Consider the following 13,525-nt stretch of genomic DNA (forward strand, 5'->3'; position numbering starts at 1 on the left):
TACAGCTGCCAGCCTACACCACAGCAACACAGGATCCAAGCTGCGTCTGTGACCTACGCCATAGCTCACAGCCACACTGGATCCTTAACCCACTGAGTGAGGCCAGGGATTGAACCTGCCACCTCATGGTTCCTAATTGGATTTGTTTCCTCTGTGCCACAACAGGAACTCCCCACATGAGCCTTTATAGCTTCATAATTTGTGACTGTCACAAATATGAGAAAAAAATTAAAGAAAATTCATTTTAAAAAAACCTATTTTCAAACTTTGGATGCAAATCTAAAATAGCTTTCCTGAGATAGGAGGAGATATGAATAAAATTTCCAGCAAATCCTTGGGGCACAGTCTTTAAGGCATTAGCCTGCTGTGGCCCCCTTTGCCTGGCAAAGCAATAAAGCTAACTTTTCTCCTTAAAAAATTTTTTTTTCCAAAAAATCCTCGCTAAATCAGATCGGTTGGCACCTAAGTGAATCAGTCCAGCAAAGGTCAAAACAGTCCTATTTAACTGAGGACATCAGTTTCTTTGAGAAAATTTAATAAACGTGTGAAGCTAATTTACAATCATGAGCATGTATTTTTGTATATGTAAATTAGTAAGCACTTGGTCAATAAGTATTTCATGAGATTCTGCTTCCTGCTAGATCCTGTATTAAAGCAGTAAAATTAGCATTTTTTTACACTTAACAAGTGCTGCTTTAAGAACATACCTGCCCCATCCTATGACTTGACCTTGTCTTATCCTCATAACTCAAAAAATTCTGTCAAATTTAATGGGATTCTTCTTACAGGGAACAGAAACATTTCTGACTTCAGTTTAGAGGTAAATACTCCTACTGTGTACACAATTCTTAATGGGGAATTTTCAAGAAGTGACTTTGACTATTTCTAATTCATACACACTGAATTTCTGATTTAATCTTAAAAGTCAGATGCAACTTCAAAATGTTTTTAGGGAATGGGGAAGTGGGCAGGGTAAGATACTAAAGAAATATGGTTTCTTTCCTTAAGGAAGACTCAAAGCTAGTGATCAACTAATTAATTGCTCAAGTCAAAGGAAATGGTGGAATGTGGTCAAGAAAATGGAGGTTCCTGTGCATGGAGGTTGTCAGGAAAGGCTTTATTTTAAAAAATGAGCTGTGAAATGATAGAATTATGTATGCTGTGCCTTGTTCTCCTTGGGGATGGTGGCTAGTTGAGGTGTTAGCACTGGGTCTGACCTCAGTGTATATTCAGATTACAGTCTTCTGCTAAATTGAGATCTGATGACCTAAAGGACAATGATCCTGAGAAGGGGAAATGGTTCATAGACTGGGACATAAAGAAAGAGAAAGAAAGAGAATTAGATCATCTTTCAGGAGATCTACTTAAAGTGCTGGAGCAGGAGGAAGTTCAGAGAAACAAAAAGTGGGTCAAATCAGAGTGAGAACACAGCAGTAAGATGCAAAGAGATCAAAGAATGGTCTCAACAAATCTCTGGAGCAATGGAAGCTTCCTGTGGCAGCCTGCTCGGGCATGGTCTGATAGGCCTTGCTGGCCTAGGGCAGATCCTTGAGAATAATCAGAAATGTACCAGGAAGAACAGTCATGCAGGCAAAGAGAAATCATGACTCATACACAGATGCAGAAACGGCTCAGCATTATCTGAGGAGAGAGCCTTTGGCACATAATAGGCATTTAATAACATGTGATGGTGAATTAGTGGGTATACGGAGCCAGAGCCAATGAGAACATATGGAGCAGAACTGTAGGAAATGTTGTTAGAGTAAAAGGGCTAGGCCAGATTACAGAGGCTTTGAAAACCATGCAAGAGAGTTTGGTGGAGATGTGGTAAGAAAGGTTTGTATTAAGTTAGCTAAAAACGCCCCTTTTATCACACATGTCCTCGTAGACAATCCAAATAAACACAGAGCCCAGACCAAAGGTCACAAGCAATTAATAGTAACAGCAAACGCTGAACTTCTATGGTTCTAATTAAATTTATATATGTATATGTAATTATGTATAATTATTGTAGAAAGGTTATTTTTCTCTAACTCTCACTTTCAGCTCCATGGAATAACATTTCTAACTAGAAACTATTGTTTGGCAGAACTATATCTAAACAACAATGCAATATTTGATATAGAAGGTAAGGTCTTAAATCTCTTTTGATTGAACTGATTTTCAATTCAATAGTAACTTTCAACTATGTTGTTGTTTAAGGCATGCAAAAATCTATTTTAACATTTCTGTTGAAAATATGTAATGGAATCTACTGTTTTTTAGTGTTATGTACATCTTATTCTAAGATGCGCTGGATTATGGTTTTAATTTAATATTGTCATGTGTCTTATTTAAGATATAAAATAATCTTTTTCTTAGCATAGAAATTTTGCCATTTTACTGCACAGTTGGACACCAACTAGATATTGTGGAAGCAAACTTAGTTTGGGAGCATTAATAAAAATAACAATTTTGTAAATCTTTTTTTTTTTTTTTTGGCTTTTTTGTCCTTTTAGGTCTGCACCCACAGCATATGGAGGTTCTCAGACTAGGGGTCCAATTGGAACTGTAGCTGCCAGCCTACGCCACAGCCACAACAACATGGGATCTGAGCCACGTCTGCGACCTACACCACAGCTCATGGCAATGCCAGATCCTTAACCCACCGAGAGAGGCCCAGGATTGAACGTGCATCCTCATGGATGCTGGTCGGGTTCGCTAACCACTGAGCCATCATAGGAACGCCTGTAAATAACCTTAAATGTTTTTACTGGCTATAATTTTTTCCAGTCAAATTTCTGTTGTACACTGAGTTAATTATACATATGCAACAATCTCTGACAATTTCAAGCTAGGTGTAAAAGTACATGATATACTATGATCATGAGATACAAAATATAGTACAAAATATTTTTCTTTGATATAATGTCATAGAATCAAAATATCATAAATTTGAGACCCACTCTGATTCCATGTTCCATGAAGAGAGGAAGTCTCGGTAATTCAGCTATGATGCAGGAGTTGCAAAAACACAACCCACTTTCATTTATATTCAAAAGTAGGAAAATGTGAAATTTAGAATCAATAAAATTATAGAAATACTTGGCTTCCTATTGTGTAAAGATAAATATTTAGTTGAGAAATTTGGGGTGAGATATTGCTTGAATAATTATTTCCTTGATTGGTATTATAAAATAAGCAATATTGGCAAAACAAACCAAAGCAAAGAAAGATAAGGAAAATAACCACTTCAAAATCAGACAAAATCATTGCTACAGAAAAATCAAAAACAAAAACAGTGGAAAGAAATTGAGTCTACACCCAAATCACAATCAATTTTTGCTTTTTAGGGTCACACCTGCAGCATATGGAATTTCCCAGGCTAGGGGTTGAATTGGAGCTACAGCTGTTGGCCTATGCCTCAGCTACGTGGGATCTGAGCCATATCTGCGACCTACACTGCAGCTCACGGCAATGCTGGATCCTTAACCCAGGATTCCTGAGTAAGACCAGGGATCGAACCAGTATCCTCATGAATACTAGTTGGGTTTATAACCCACTGAGCCACAGCAGGAACTCCCTGGTTGTGTTCTTAATAATAATTCATCATGTTATTGATAATTCTTCCTTTCACCAGATGTAATGTATTCTCTGCTTTTGTTTAGTTAGCATGTTTAATCAGCATCAGAATGTTTAAAACTATTAAACATATTTTGATTTGTTTTTTTTTTAGGTCTGCACTATTTGCCTTCATTGCATATACTCTTGCTACATCACAATGAGTTAACCAACATTGATGCAACAGTGAAGGAATTAAAGGGAATGCTAAATCTGAAGACTCTAAGTACTAATTTGCACTTTTAAACAAATAATGATAATATAGGACTTTTTTTTTAAGGCCCCACCCATGGCACTTTGAAATTCCCTGGCCAGGATCTTAATCTGAGCCACAGCTGTGACCTACACTGTAGCTGGAGCAACACAGGATCCTATAACCCAGTGTGCCAGGCTGGGGATAGAACCCATGCCTTCACAGTGACCTGAGCCACTACAATCAGATTTTTAACCCACTGTACCACAGCAGGAACTCCACACAGGACATATAAGAAAAAATTTTAAATTAGATCAATGTTTATAACTAGACAACCTAGGTGTTCCTGAAAACAAGACTAGATCTTATTGTTCTTAAAAATATGTTTCTGAAAGAACAACATATAGAAAAAAAAAAAACTGAAATGATATGCATGCCAAATGAAAATGATGAAAGTAACAAAAGAAGGGTTACATATTTAAATCTGTGTTTTTGATTTTACCTCAAAAGGAAGGTTTAGCACCTGTTACGCAATTTCATTTATGTGAAGTGTCCAGAATAGGCACATCTGTCAAGATAGCCACACCAAGAGGTAACTGCTTTTAAATAGATTAGTGTTTGCACAGGGCTGCAGCCATGGGGAGTGACAGCTAAAGAATAAGGGGTATGGAGTTTTGGGGGAACTGATTAAAATGTTCTAAAATTGAAGGTGGTGATGGTTGCACAATACTATAAATATACTAAAAACCATGAATTGTATACTTAAACTTGTTGAATCATGTAATATGTTAATTACATGAATAAAGCTTATACTCCCTTCTCCCCAAAAACAGCACTTAAAATTTTTTTTAATTGGAATACAGTTGATTTACAAAGTTGATTTATTACAGTTGATTTACAAAGTTGTGTTAGTTTCAGATGTACAGCAGAGTAAATCATTTATACCCATATATATATATCCATTCCTTTTCGGATTCTTTTCCCAAGAGCATGTTTTTATAAAGTAAGCTTTGGGTGAACAGCAAACCTCATTTATATATGTTGGATCACACCCAGTGAGGAACTGGCCTCAGTATTTGAAGAAAGTGTGAAATGGGTTGGAAAAGTAAATAATACCCAGTTTGTAATCTCATTAAGCTTATAGTATTAAAGGGCAAATAAATTAGTACACAATTGCAATTCAGGACAAATGGTTCTAGGTGGACCAAGGAAAAGACACTCAGAGCAGTGAGTGGGTTTTCAAATTTCAGAGTTTGAAGACTTCTTTATACAATGTCATAAAACAGGTTTTTTCCCGCTATTCATTTTCTATTCATGTCTCAGAATTGCCAGAGACAGTGTTTTGAATATGTGTAAACTGGTGTTGATGGTGGAGGTTCTGATCATATCAATATGTGGAGAGTTATTGAAGTTTTCAAATACTTTCAGTATTAATCAGTTATATCTATGGTGTTAAGGAGAAATGATTCAAGTGTTTATAGGTAGATTCTTTAACCTACTATTAAAGTTTTCGCAAGTTTATAGGTATTCAGTGCTTATTTTTTGAGATGTGAAAGATCTGTGAAAGACTCAGGAGGATTGGCCTGCATATTTGAATTATCTGGCCCTTCTGTGCTGAACAAATGCTTCTGTGATTAAAAGACTGGTCATGCTAGAGCCTGAACTCTTCATCTTCATTTTTCTGTAAAAATGGGCTAATAGCTACCTCTCAAAATTGCTTTAAATATTAAGCTAACTCTGTAAAACGTGATTTTTTTTTTTTTTGTCTTTTTGCCATTTCTTGGGCCGTTTCCGCTGCATATGGAGGTTCCCAGGCTAGGGGTCGAATCGGAGCTGTAGCCACCGGCCTACGCCAGAGCCACAGCAACGCAAGATCCGAGCCGCGTCTACAACCTACACCACAGCTCATGGCAACGCCTGATCGTTAACCCACTGAGCAAGGGCAGGGACCGAACCCGCAACCTCATGGTTCCTAGTCGGATTCGTTAACCACTGCGCCACGACGGGAACTCCTAAAACATGATTTTAAAAAGCATTTGTTGACATTAATGTTACTTTGAAGCAGCAACAACAAAAAATTGCTTTATTATGGATTATGTAAATTTGATAATGAATGAAGATGCACACAGTCCAGAAATTCTGCTCAGTGGTAAGCAGATCTTTTTTAAAATGACACTTTAAATATTAGTCATTATAATAACATGTTTGAATAGCTTTCATGTTGAGAAAATGCTTTATTTTATTCTCATTTAAATATTCATGGCAACCAATGATTTGATTAGAATTATTTGATTTTTTATGGTGGAAATGCAGGGGTTAGAGCTTTCACCAGACAACTAGGGAATGTTTCACCAGACTATTTAAGCTCATGCCTTATTTCTTTGGTTTATCATTCATTCACTCAATATTTATCATTTATTCATTCAATTAGTATTTGTCATCCATTCACTAAGTGACAGTCTATTAAACGAGGGCACCAAAGTAAACAAGACCCCATTTGGACCTTTCGGAGCTTACAGTTTGGTAACTCTCGGCTTACATATTTCTTAGAGAGCCGAAACGGTTTGATGCAAAAGGAATTGGACGATTTTGCTACATATAAGAACTCAATAATTTTAGCAAGCTTATTTTACAATGCAAGGTTTGGAGGTGAACAATCAAGGTAGCCCCATCACAGGCAACAGGGTTATGCCCTAAACAGAAGTACCTGGCCAGGGGTGAGTGAAGTCTGAAATTCAGCCTGTCAAGCATGTGTGTAGGCACAGAAATGTATCAGCCCTGAGGTGAGGTGCAGCGGTACCTCTTCTGGTTCTCTGAAATACTATTAGTCCAGCCTGGTAGTAGAAAGTCCATATCACTTCCTGTCACAACAGTTTTAAGTGATCTCTACTAAAATCACAGTGATGCGATTCAAGTTATATAACTATACATTGTTCCAATTTGTAGAATCTTGTAGAGGGATCATTTTTTGAAATGGGGAAATGCTGTGTCCTGTTACCCGCCCCCAAAAGTATTTTCTGAAAAATTTCGGTAGCAGATTGCTCATTGTGAACACTTACCGCATTTTTGGTTAAAGATATTACACATGCACATGCGCGCGCGCGCGCGCGCGCACACACACACACACACACACACACACACTAGAATTTACAAGCTACTAATTATAGTTGTGCAGTAATGTCCCAGGATTAAGTTTCTTTGAGCCTCGTTTGCAATCAGATTAGTCTCAGCTCATTAGCTAAAATGAGAAATCCATGTATTGTCAAGTGTTAAAAATTTTGCCTTTTCAAGTTGTAAAACTGTATAAAATGCTAAAATATTATTATTCCACTCCAATTACAAGTTCTTCAGAGGGTGGGAAAACAGCCTGGAGGGTAAACCTCTAAGCCATTTCAGCATTGCACCCTCCACTGGCATTTACAAGGAGAACTGCCAAGAGATTGCCCAGGAGACACTTGGCTGGGAGTTTCAGGGAGGCCTAAAACCTGCTGCAGAGTGTGAGGTCCTGGAAAATGGAATTCCTGACTTCCAGGCTGAGTCAGGAGGGCCACACCTTTTCTCTTCAGGCAGTCTACCTTTCCAAACCCTCCCTCTCCAGCTCCATTTTCCTCTTCCCTCTCCTCTTTCTTTCTTTTTTTTAATTACTCAATGAATTTATTACATTTGTAGTTGTACAATGATTTCCTTTCAATAAGAAGTAGCTTCACACATGTGACTCATGTAACTCAAGCTTATGTAGTAAAGTAGTAGAAACATTTTGATATTATTGAATAGATGTAAATTGCTTAGACTCAGAATCCCAAATTAAGATAAGCAAGACAGTGCTGGCGCCACAGAGGTGTACTCTATAAGTAGCCTAGAGGGAAGATGGATTAAATACTATTAACCTATTGAAAGTGAAAGTGTAAGCAACTTCACTTCATAGTTTCTAAAGGAATGTACCCATACATCATAGAAGTCTTTCAGAACTTTCAGACACAGGAAACCAGTATCATATCTTAGAAACTTTATTTATGGTAATTTTAGTAGCATCAACCCCAAACTCATAAATCCAACATGTTAAATGTTTAGTAGTATGGAAGGGGGAAAAAAGAGAGTTAAAAATAAGATTGCTTCCTCCTAAAATGTAAGAGCAAGAAAAAAAAAGTTAAAAATAATAAAAACAAAATGTCCTTAAAATTATTTAATTCTGTTTTTTTTTTAAGTTAATTTCCTTAGAGACTAGGCTTGATAGACCATTTTTCTGACTTGCTCTCACTTAGATTTTACTTTAAGAAGAGATGGACATTGAGCCACACTATACACATCAAGTTTTTAGTATTGTGACACCTTTTAAATAAGAAATATAATAGTAGTAAATCCAAATTTAGTGATTTCTTTAGCTGAAGCCAGAAGGTTTTTCCTTTTTTTTTTTTTTTTTGACTTTTTTTTGGTCTTTTTTTGGGGCCACACCCTTGGCATATGGAGGTTCCCAGGCTAGGGGTCTAATCGGAGCCACAGCTGCCTGCCTACGTCACAGCCACAGCAACGAAGGATCTGAGCCACGTCTGCAACCTATATCACAGCTCATGGTAATGCTGGGTCCTTAACCCACTGAGCAAGGCCAGGGATCGAACTGGAAACCTCATGGTTCCTAATCGGATTTGTTTCCACTGAGCCACAAAGGGAACTCCCCTAGAAGTTTTTAAATTTACATAAAGCAGTTATTTAAGCACTAGGAGGAAAAGCCAAGAAAAGGGATTAGATAGGACTGTTCTCAGAGGGAAAAGAGAATATGAAAGGTATCCCCAAAGTAAATGTAATTGAAAGATGTCGGTACATTTTCCATTAACATATGCAAAGACAGACTCTACTCCCAGCTGCTGTAATGTACAATATAGGGTTATGAAGTGTCAGATGTGATTCTTCAGACAGTAACCACAGAGCAGCCTTCTGCACTAAAGCATTTGTGAATTTTTCTCCCTCTTAAACTCTCATTAAAAACAATTTGTGTTTTGCTTTTATATCCTCAAGGCTGTCCCTTTTTCTTCTTTTTCTGGCTCAAACTGCAATGCACGATCCCTGTGGATCTTTTAAAATCTGTCCTTATTTCTGATTTAATATACATCCGTTCTATTCCCTGTCTGTAATTATAATTATTTACCACTTTTTAAATTCCTTCCCTTTTAAGATTAAAATTCAAACCAGTTTTGTCACTTTAGAAATCTTGAAAAATACCCATTTCACTTTTCTTCTCATTTCCACATTTCCAATACATACATATTTCCTTTCTTTTACATTTTTTTATTGCCCTTGGTTCTACATTTTCTTTTATGCCTTTCTTCTTGTAACATTTGTTTATTATGTACTAGGAGTCCTCCATTACCTGTGTTAAGTCCTTCTAAAGCTCATGTTTTCCACAGGAAAAGCTATATATAACAATTTTATTAGCCAGAAAAGTTTGTGTTTATACAGCAAATATCAAATGTCTTTATTACCTGCAGAAGAAACATTCAAATGATTAACCTCTTCAGGTTTTACCTCTTCGGTTGTCTTTCAAGCATGCCTCTCATTTTCTTCATGTTGCAAACTCTTCTTTATAAACATTAATCAGTTTTTTTCTGTGTTTACTTTCATGGTTTTATCAAATCTCTTTGGTTTTTGTTTGTTTGTTTTAAATAGTCAAATGCAACAGCAGTAATCCCAAATTTAAATGTACAGTAAATGAGCCTCATTTTGTTGAGTGATGTTGTTTGCACAATAGCTGGAACTCTTTCTGCTACTGCCATCTAGTGGTTCTCCTCACTAGATATATTTTCTAGAAGTTCCAAGTAGGCAGAATCCATTTGCTAAAGATAACCAGCTAGAAATCATAAGTTTTATTTCACATTGTGCTAACATAGACTTGTTTAACGTTATCTAAGAATAGGAAAAATACATTTTCCGTGGAAATAAAACACAACTTCTTGTTGAAGATTTTTCAAAATGTTCTTGCATGCTAATGCCTAAGGGATGTGATGTCAGAAGTGCCAGGAGCTCTTCCACATCTGCATGCCTCCCACCTCTAGCCACTGTATCGAGCATAGATCATCAGAGATCCTAGCACCTGTGCACAAGGAAATCCCGCAGACAAGATGCAAGATCCACATCTGGTCACCTCTGCTCCTGCTGAGGTCTGAAGCTGCTGCTGGCATTTACATGGCCTGGACTATGCATAGTGGTGTGAAGCCAAGGGAAAAAACTATACCAGAACAGGGTACCACCTCTCTGCCCACTCCACATGGGCACCAACGTGACCTTTGAGACTGCAAGGACGAAATAAATAATTTAATGAAGAGTAACATTGGGAGTTCCTGCTGTGGTGCAGCAGATTAAGGATCTGGCATTGCTATAGCTGGGGTGTAAGTTTACGGCTGCAGCTTGAAGTCAATTCCTGGCCTAGAAATTTCCATATCCTGTGAGTATAGCTAAAAAAGAGAAAAAAAAAAGAGTAATATCAAGACCCCTCTAGAGCTGATATTCAATTCTTCCTTTACTGATTAATTTATGGACGTGTGAAAAATTTTCTCATTTGTGGCAGGTTTGGGTCAATGATATGTGCTCAGCACTTAGCATAGGTCCTAGTAGATAGCAAGCACTCCCAAAATATTTGTTGAATGAATTAATCTAACAGATAGGAAAAGTAAGTCCTGATCTAAACAAGTAAGGGTATGTTGAGGTCATTGGTTTAGTCTATGAAGCAGAGCTTTACATATTCTTATATTTTATATTAGTCCTGTAATTTCCCATATTTTATCAAGTGATAAATGAAACTAATTGCAAAATCTGACATCTTAATTTGGATTCTTCCTTTTCAGGTCTCTACCAAAACCCTTTGTGCCAATACAACCTGTACCGTTTATATATAATCTACCACCTTCCAGGAGTAGAGTTGCTTGACCGAAATCGTAAGGACCCCTCTTCTTGCAGAGAAATATCTGAGAGGCAGTCTTGTAATTCAGCGGTTTAAAAATGCTAGAGATCTTGGAAAATACTTGTCTTTTTTTTTTTTTTTTTGTCTTTTGTTGTTGTTGTTGCTATTTCTTGGGCCGCTCCCGCGGCATATGGAGGTTCCCAGGCTAGGGGTTGAATCGGAGCTGTAGCCACCAGCCTACATCAGAGCCACAGCAATGCGGGATCCGAGCCGCGTCTGCAACCTACACTACAGCTCACGGCAACGCCGGATCGTTAACCCACTGAGCAAGGGCAGGGACCGAACCCGCGACCTCATGGTTCCTAGTCGGATTCGTTAACCACTGCGCCACGACGGGAACTCCCGGAAAATACTTGTCTTTGTACATGAAAGTTTTTCAGTTATTTACTTTTGAAATTTTTGATGTATGAAATTTGCTCTAGTTTAGGAACTCATGTCTGTTGACCACTTTATAGGAAAGGCTAAGTATGAAGAAGAATCTTCTGATTCTGGTGTTCACAGTGATGTGCTGAGTGCCAAATCACTGATTCCTGACACTTTTAATTTCTTATTTCAAAAATGATATTTAGATATTGCCAACCAAAAAAAAAAAATGAGACAATTGGACTAAATCTCTTAAGGCCTCTTTAAGTTCTAAAAGTTATATTCCTCTAAAACTCTGTAAATAAAAAAATATACTAAAACATATAATTAATAATTAACTTTGTGATACATCTTTAGGCATTGTAGATAATCTAGTATGTCTGATTTTATATAAGCCACAAAAAAATCAACCTCTGTGCATTATGTTTTTCATTTTATGAGGTCTATTTTTCACAGAAGCACTTTATTACCTATCTCCTTCCTTCCTACAGATCTGAACATTCTTAATAATTTATAACTGAGAAACTTCTTAATGAGGATGTATTAAAACCTTATGTTTATTCCTCTTCTTCCTCACAGCCTTGGAGAGAGGAAGGGGTGTAGCACAGTTTAATTTCAATCATCCACAATAATGTGTTAGACTATCTGGGATGCATTAGGATTGATCTGTGCCCTGTGACACGAGGGACATATATTGAGGACTTGTAAGATTACGGAAATAACTTAGTAGCCTTTTTACAAATTAATTTTGACAGGATGTTCACATACAACATAGTTCTGATAAATCCATTTTTGAAAGTAATTCTATTTTGAATCAGTCTGCATATTTATTTATACTGCTATGCAATAACATTACTTTTTGCATTTATCAGAAGTTACAGAAAAAGAAAGAAGATCAATGATTACAATTTTTAACCATAAAAAGGCTCATATTGTTCAGTCAATAGCATTCGGAGGAAAAGTAGACGCCTCATGGGATCCTAGATCACCATTTAAGCAAAAACCAGCCCAGAGAGTACCTTCAGGTATTTTTTTAAGAAGAAAAAAATGAAATTAAAACTCTGCAAATTTTGAGTAATTTGGCTATAATAGTAACTTCAATTTACAACATGCTAAGTACTTAAATAGTGAAATAATTATTTTCTCATTTTATTAGCCTAGAGTAAATGTGCAACTTTCATTTTCACTTGTGTATATTAAATAAGGTAATGTGAGAACAATGAGATAATACATTAAAGTCCTTACCCCAGTATCTAGCATCAGCGAATAAGCTACACTTGTTATTATTACCACTGACACTAGACAGTTTCACCAATTAAGGCTATAATGTTTTGATAATAAAGAAAGATATTAAGAAATAAAAAGATCATCTGCAATTCCTCCATTCAGAAATAAGCATTGTTATTTGGTTGTACTCTCATACATGGCGATCACAGGCAGTACAACTCGAATATCTTCAGTGATATTTCATTAGTTAGAATTTAATTTCTTGTGTGTTAACAGAACTCTAGCTACAGTGACTTAAACAAATAAGAGTTTTACTTTTCTTACACAACAAAGAGTATATGGAGTGTCCAAAGTTAGTGTAAGTTTCACTGATGTTTTTTCACTGTTCAAGACTGCTTCTCTCTTTCATTCTGTTCTTTTTTTTTTTTTTTTTGTCTTTTGTCTTTTTTAGGGCCACACCCAAAACATATGGAGGTTCCTGTGCTAGGGGTCTAATTGGAGCTACAGCTTTGGCCTCTGCCAGAGCCACAGCAACACCAGATCTGGATCTGAGCCATGTCTGCAACCTACACCACAGCTCATGACAATGCCAGATCTGTTACCCACTGAGCAAGGCTGGGGATCGAACCCACAACCTCATGGTTCCTAGTCGGATTCATTTCCGCTGTGCCAAGATGGGAAATCCTCCTCACTCTGCTATTCTTAATGTGCTTTATGGTTGTAAAATGACTCCTGTACCAATAGGTATCACATGTGGGGGTGGGAGGGAAATTAAAAATTGTACAAAACAAAAGCATTTTCCTCGTGACATTTTGCCAAAGAGACAACATACATTTGAAAAAGAACCAAATAGATTTTTTTTAGAAATGAAGGGAAAGTTTTTAAATTGGAAAATGATTTTGAAGAAATTACCCAGAATATAACCTAAAGAAAGAAGATATTAGCTGTTGAGACAAAGAGACATTTGGAAGTAATATTTACTTCCCATATGAATTTAGTAATCCTGAGGGAAAAAAATAGAGAAATTGGGCAGAAGGTATTTTTTTTTCTTTTTTGTCTTTTTAGGGCTGCACACATGGCATATGAAGTTTCCCAGGCTAGGGGTCCAATTGGAGCTGTAGCTGCTAGCCTATGCCACAGCCACAGCAACAGCAACACCAGATCCGAGTTGCATCTTCGACCTACATCAC

General features: G+C 36.9%; 1 protein-coding gene across 1 annotated transcript in view; it reads left to right on the forward strand.

The window, feature by feature from the left end:
* The window catches only part of LRRC72 (leucine rich repeat containing 72), a 33,345-nt gene that overhangs the window by 15,346 nt on the left and 4,474 nt on the right, over window positions 1-13,525 (forward strand). The window contains exons 3-6 of the mRNA XM_021063959.1: window positions 2,047-2,128; window positions 3,716-3,826; window positions 10,630-10,719; window positions 11,981-12,133. Coding sequence (XP_020919618.1) covers window positions 2,047-2,128; window positions 3,716-3,826; window positions 10,630-10,719; window positions 11,981-12,133 — 436 coding nt within the window. The remainder of the gene's footprint in view (window positions 1-2,046; window positions 2,129-3,715; window positions 3,827-10,629; window positions 10,720-11,980; window positions 12,134-13,525) is intronic.

The sequence above is a fragment of the Sus scrofa genome, chromosome 9, assembly GCF_000003025.6.
Source record: "Sus scrofa isolate TJ Tabasco breed Duroc chromosome 9, Sscrofa11.1, whole genome shotgun sequence".
NCBI lineage: Eukaryota > Metazoa > Chordata > Mammalia > Artiodactyla > Suidae > Sus > Sus scrofa.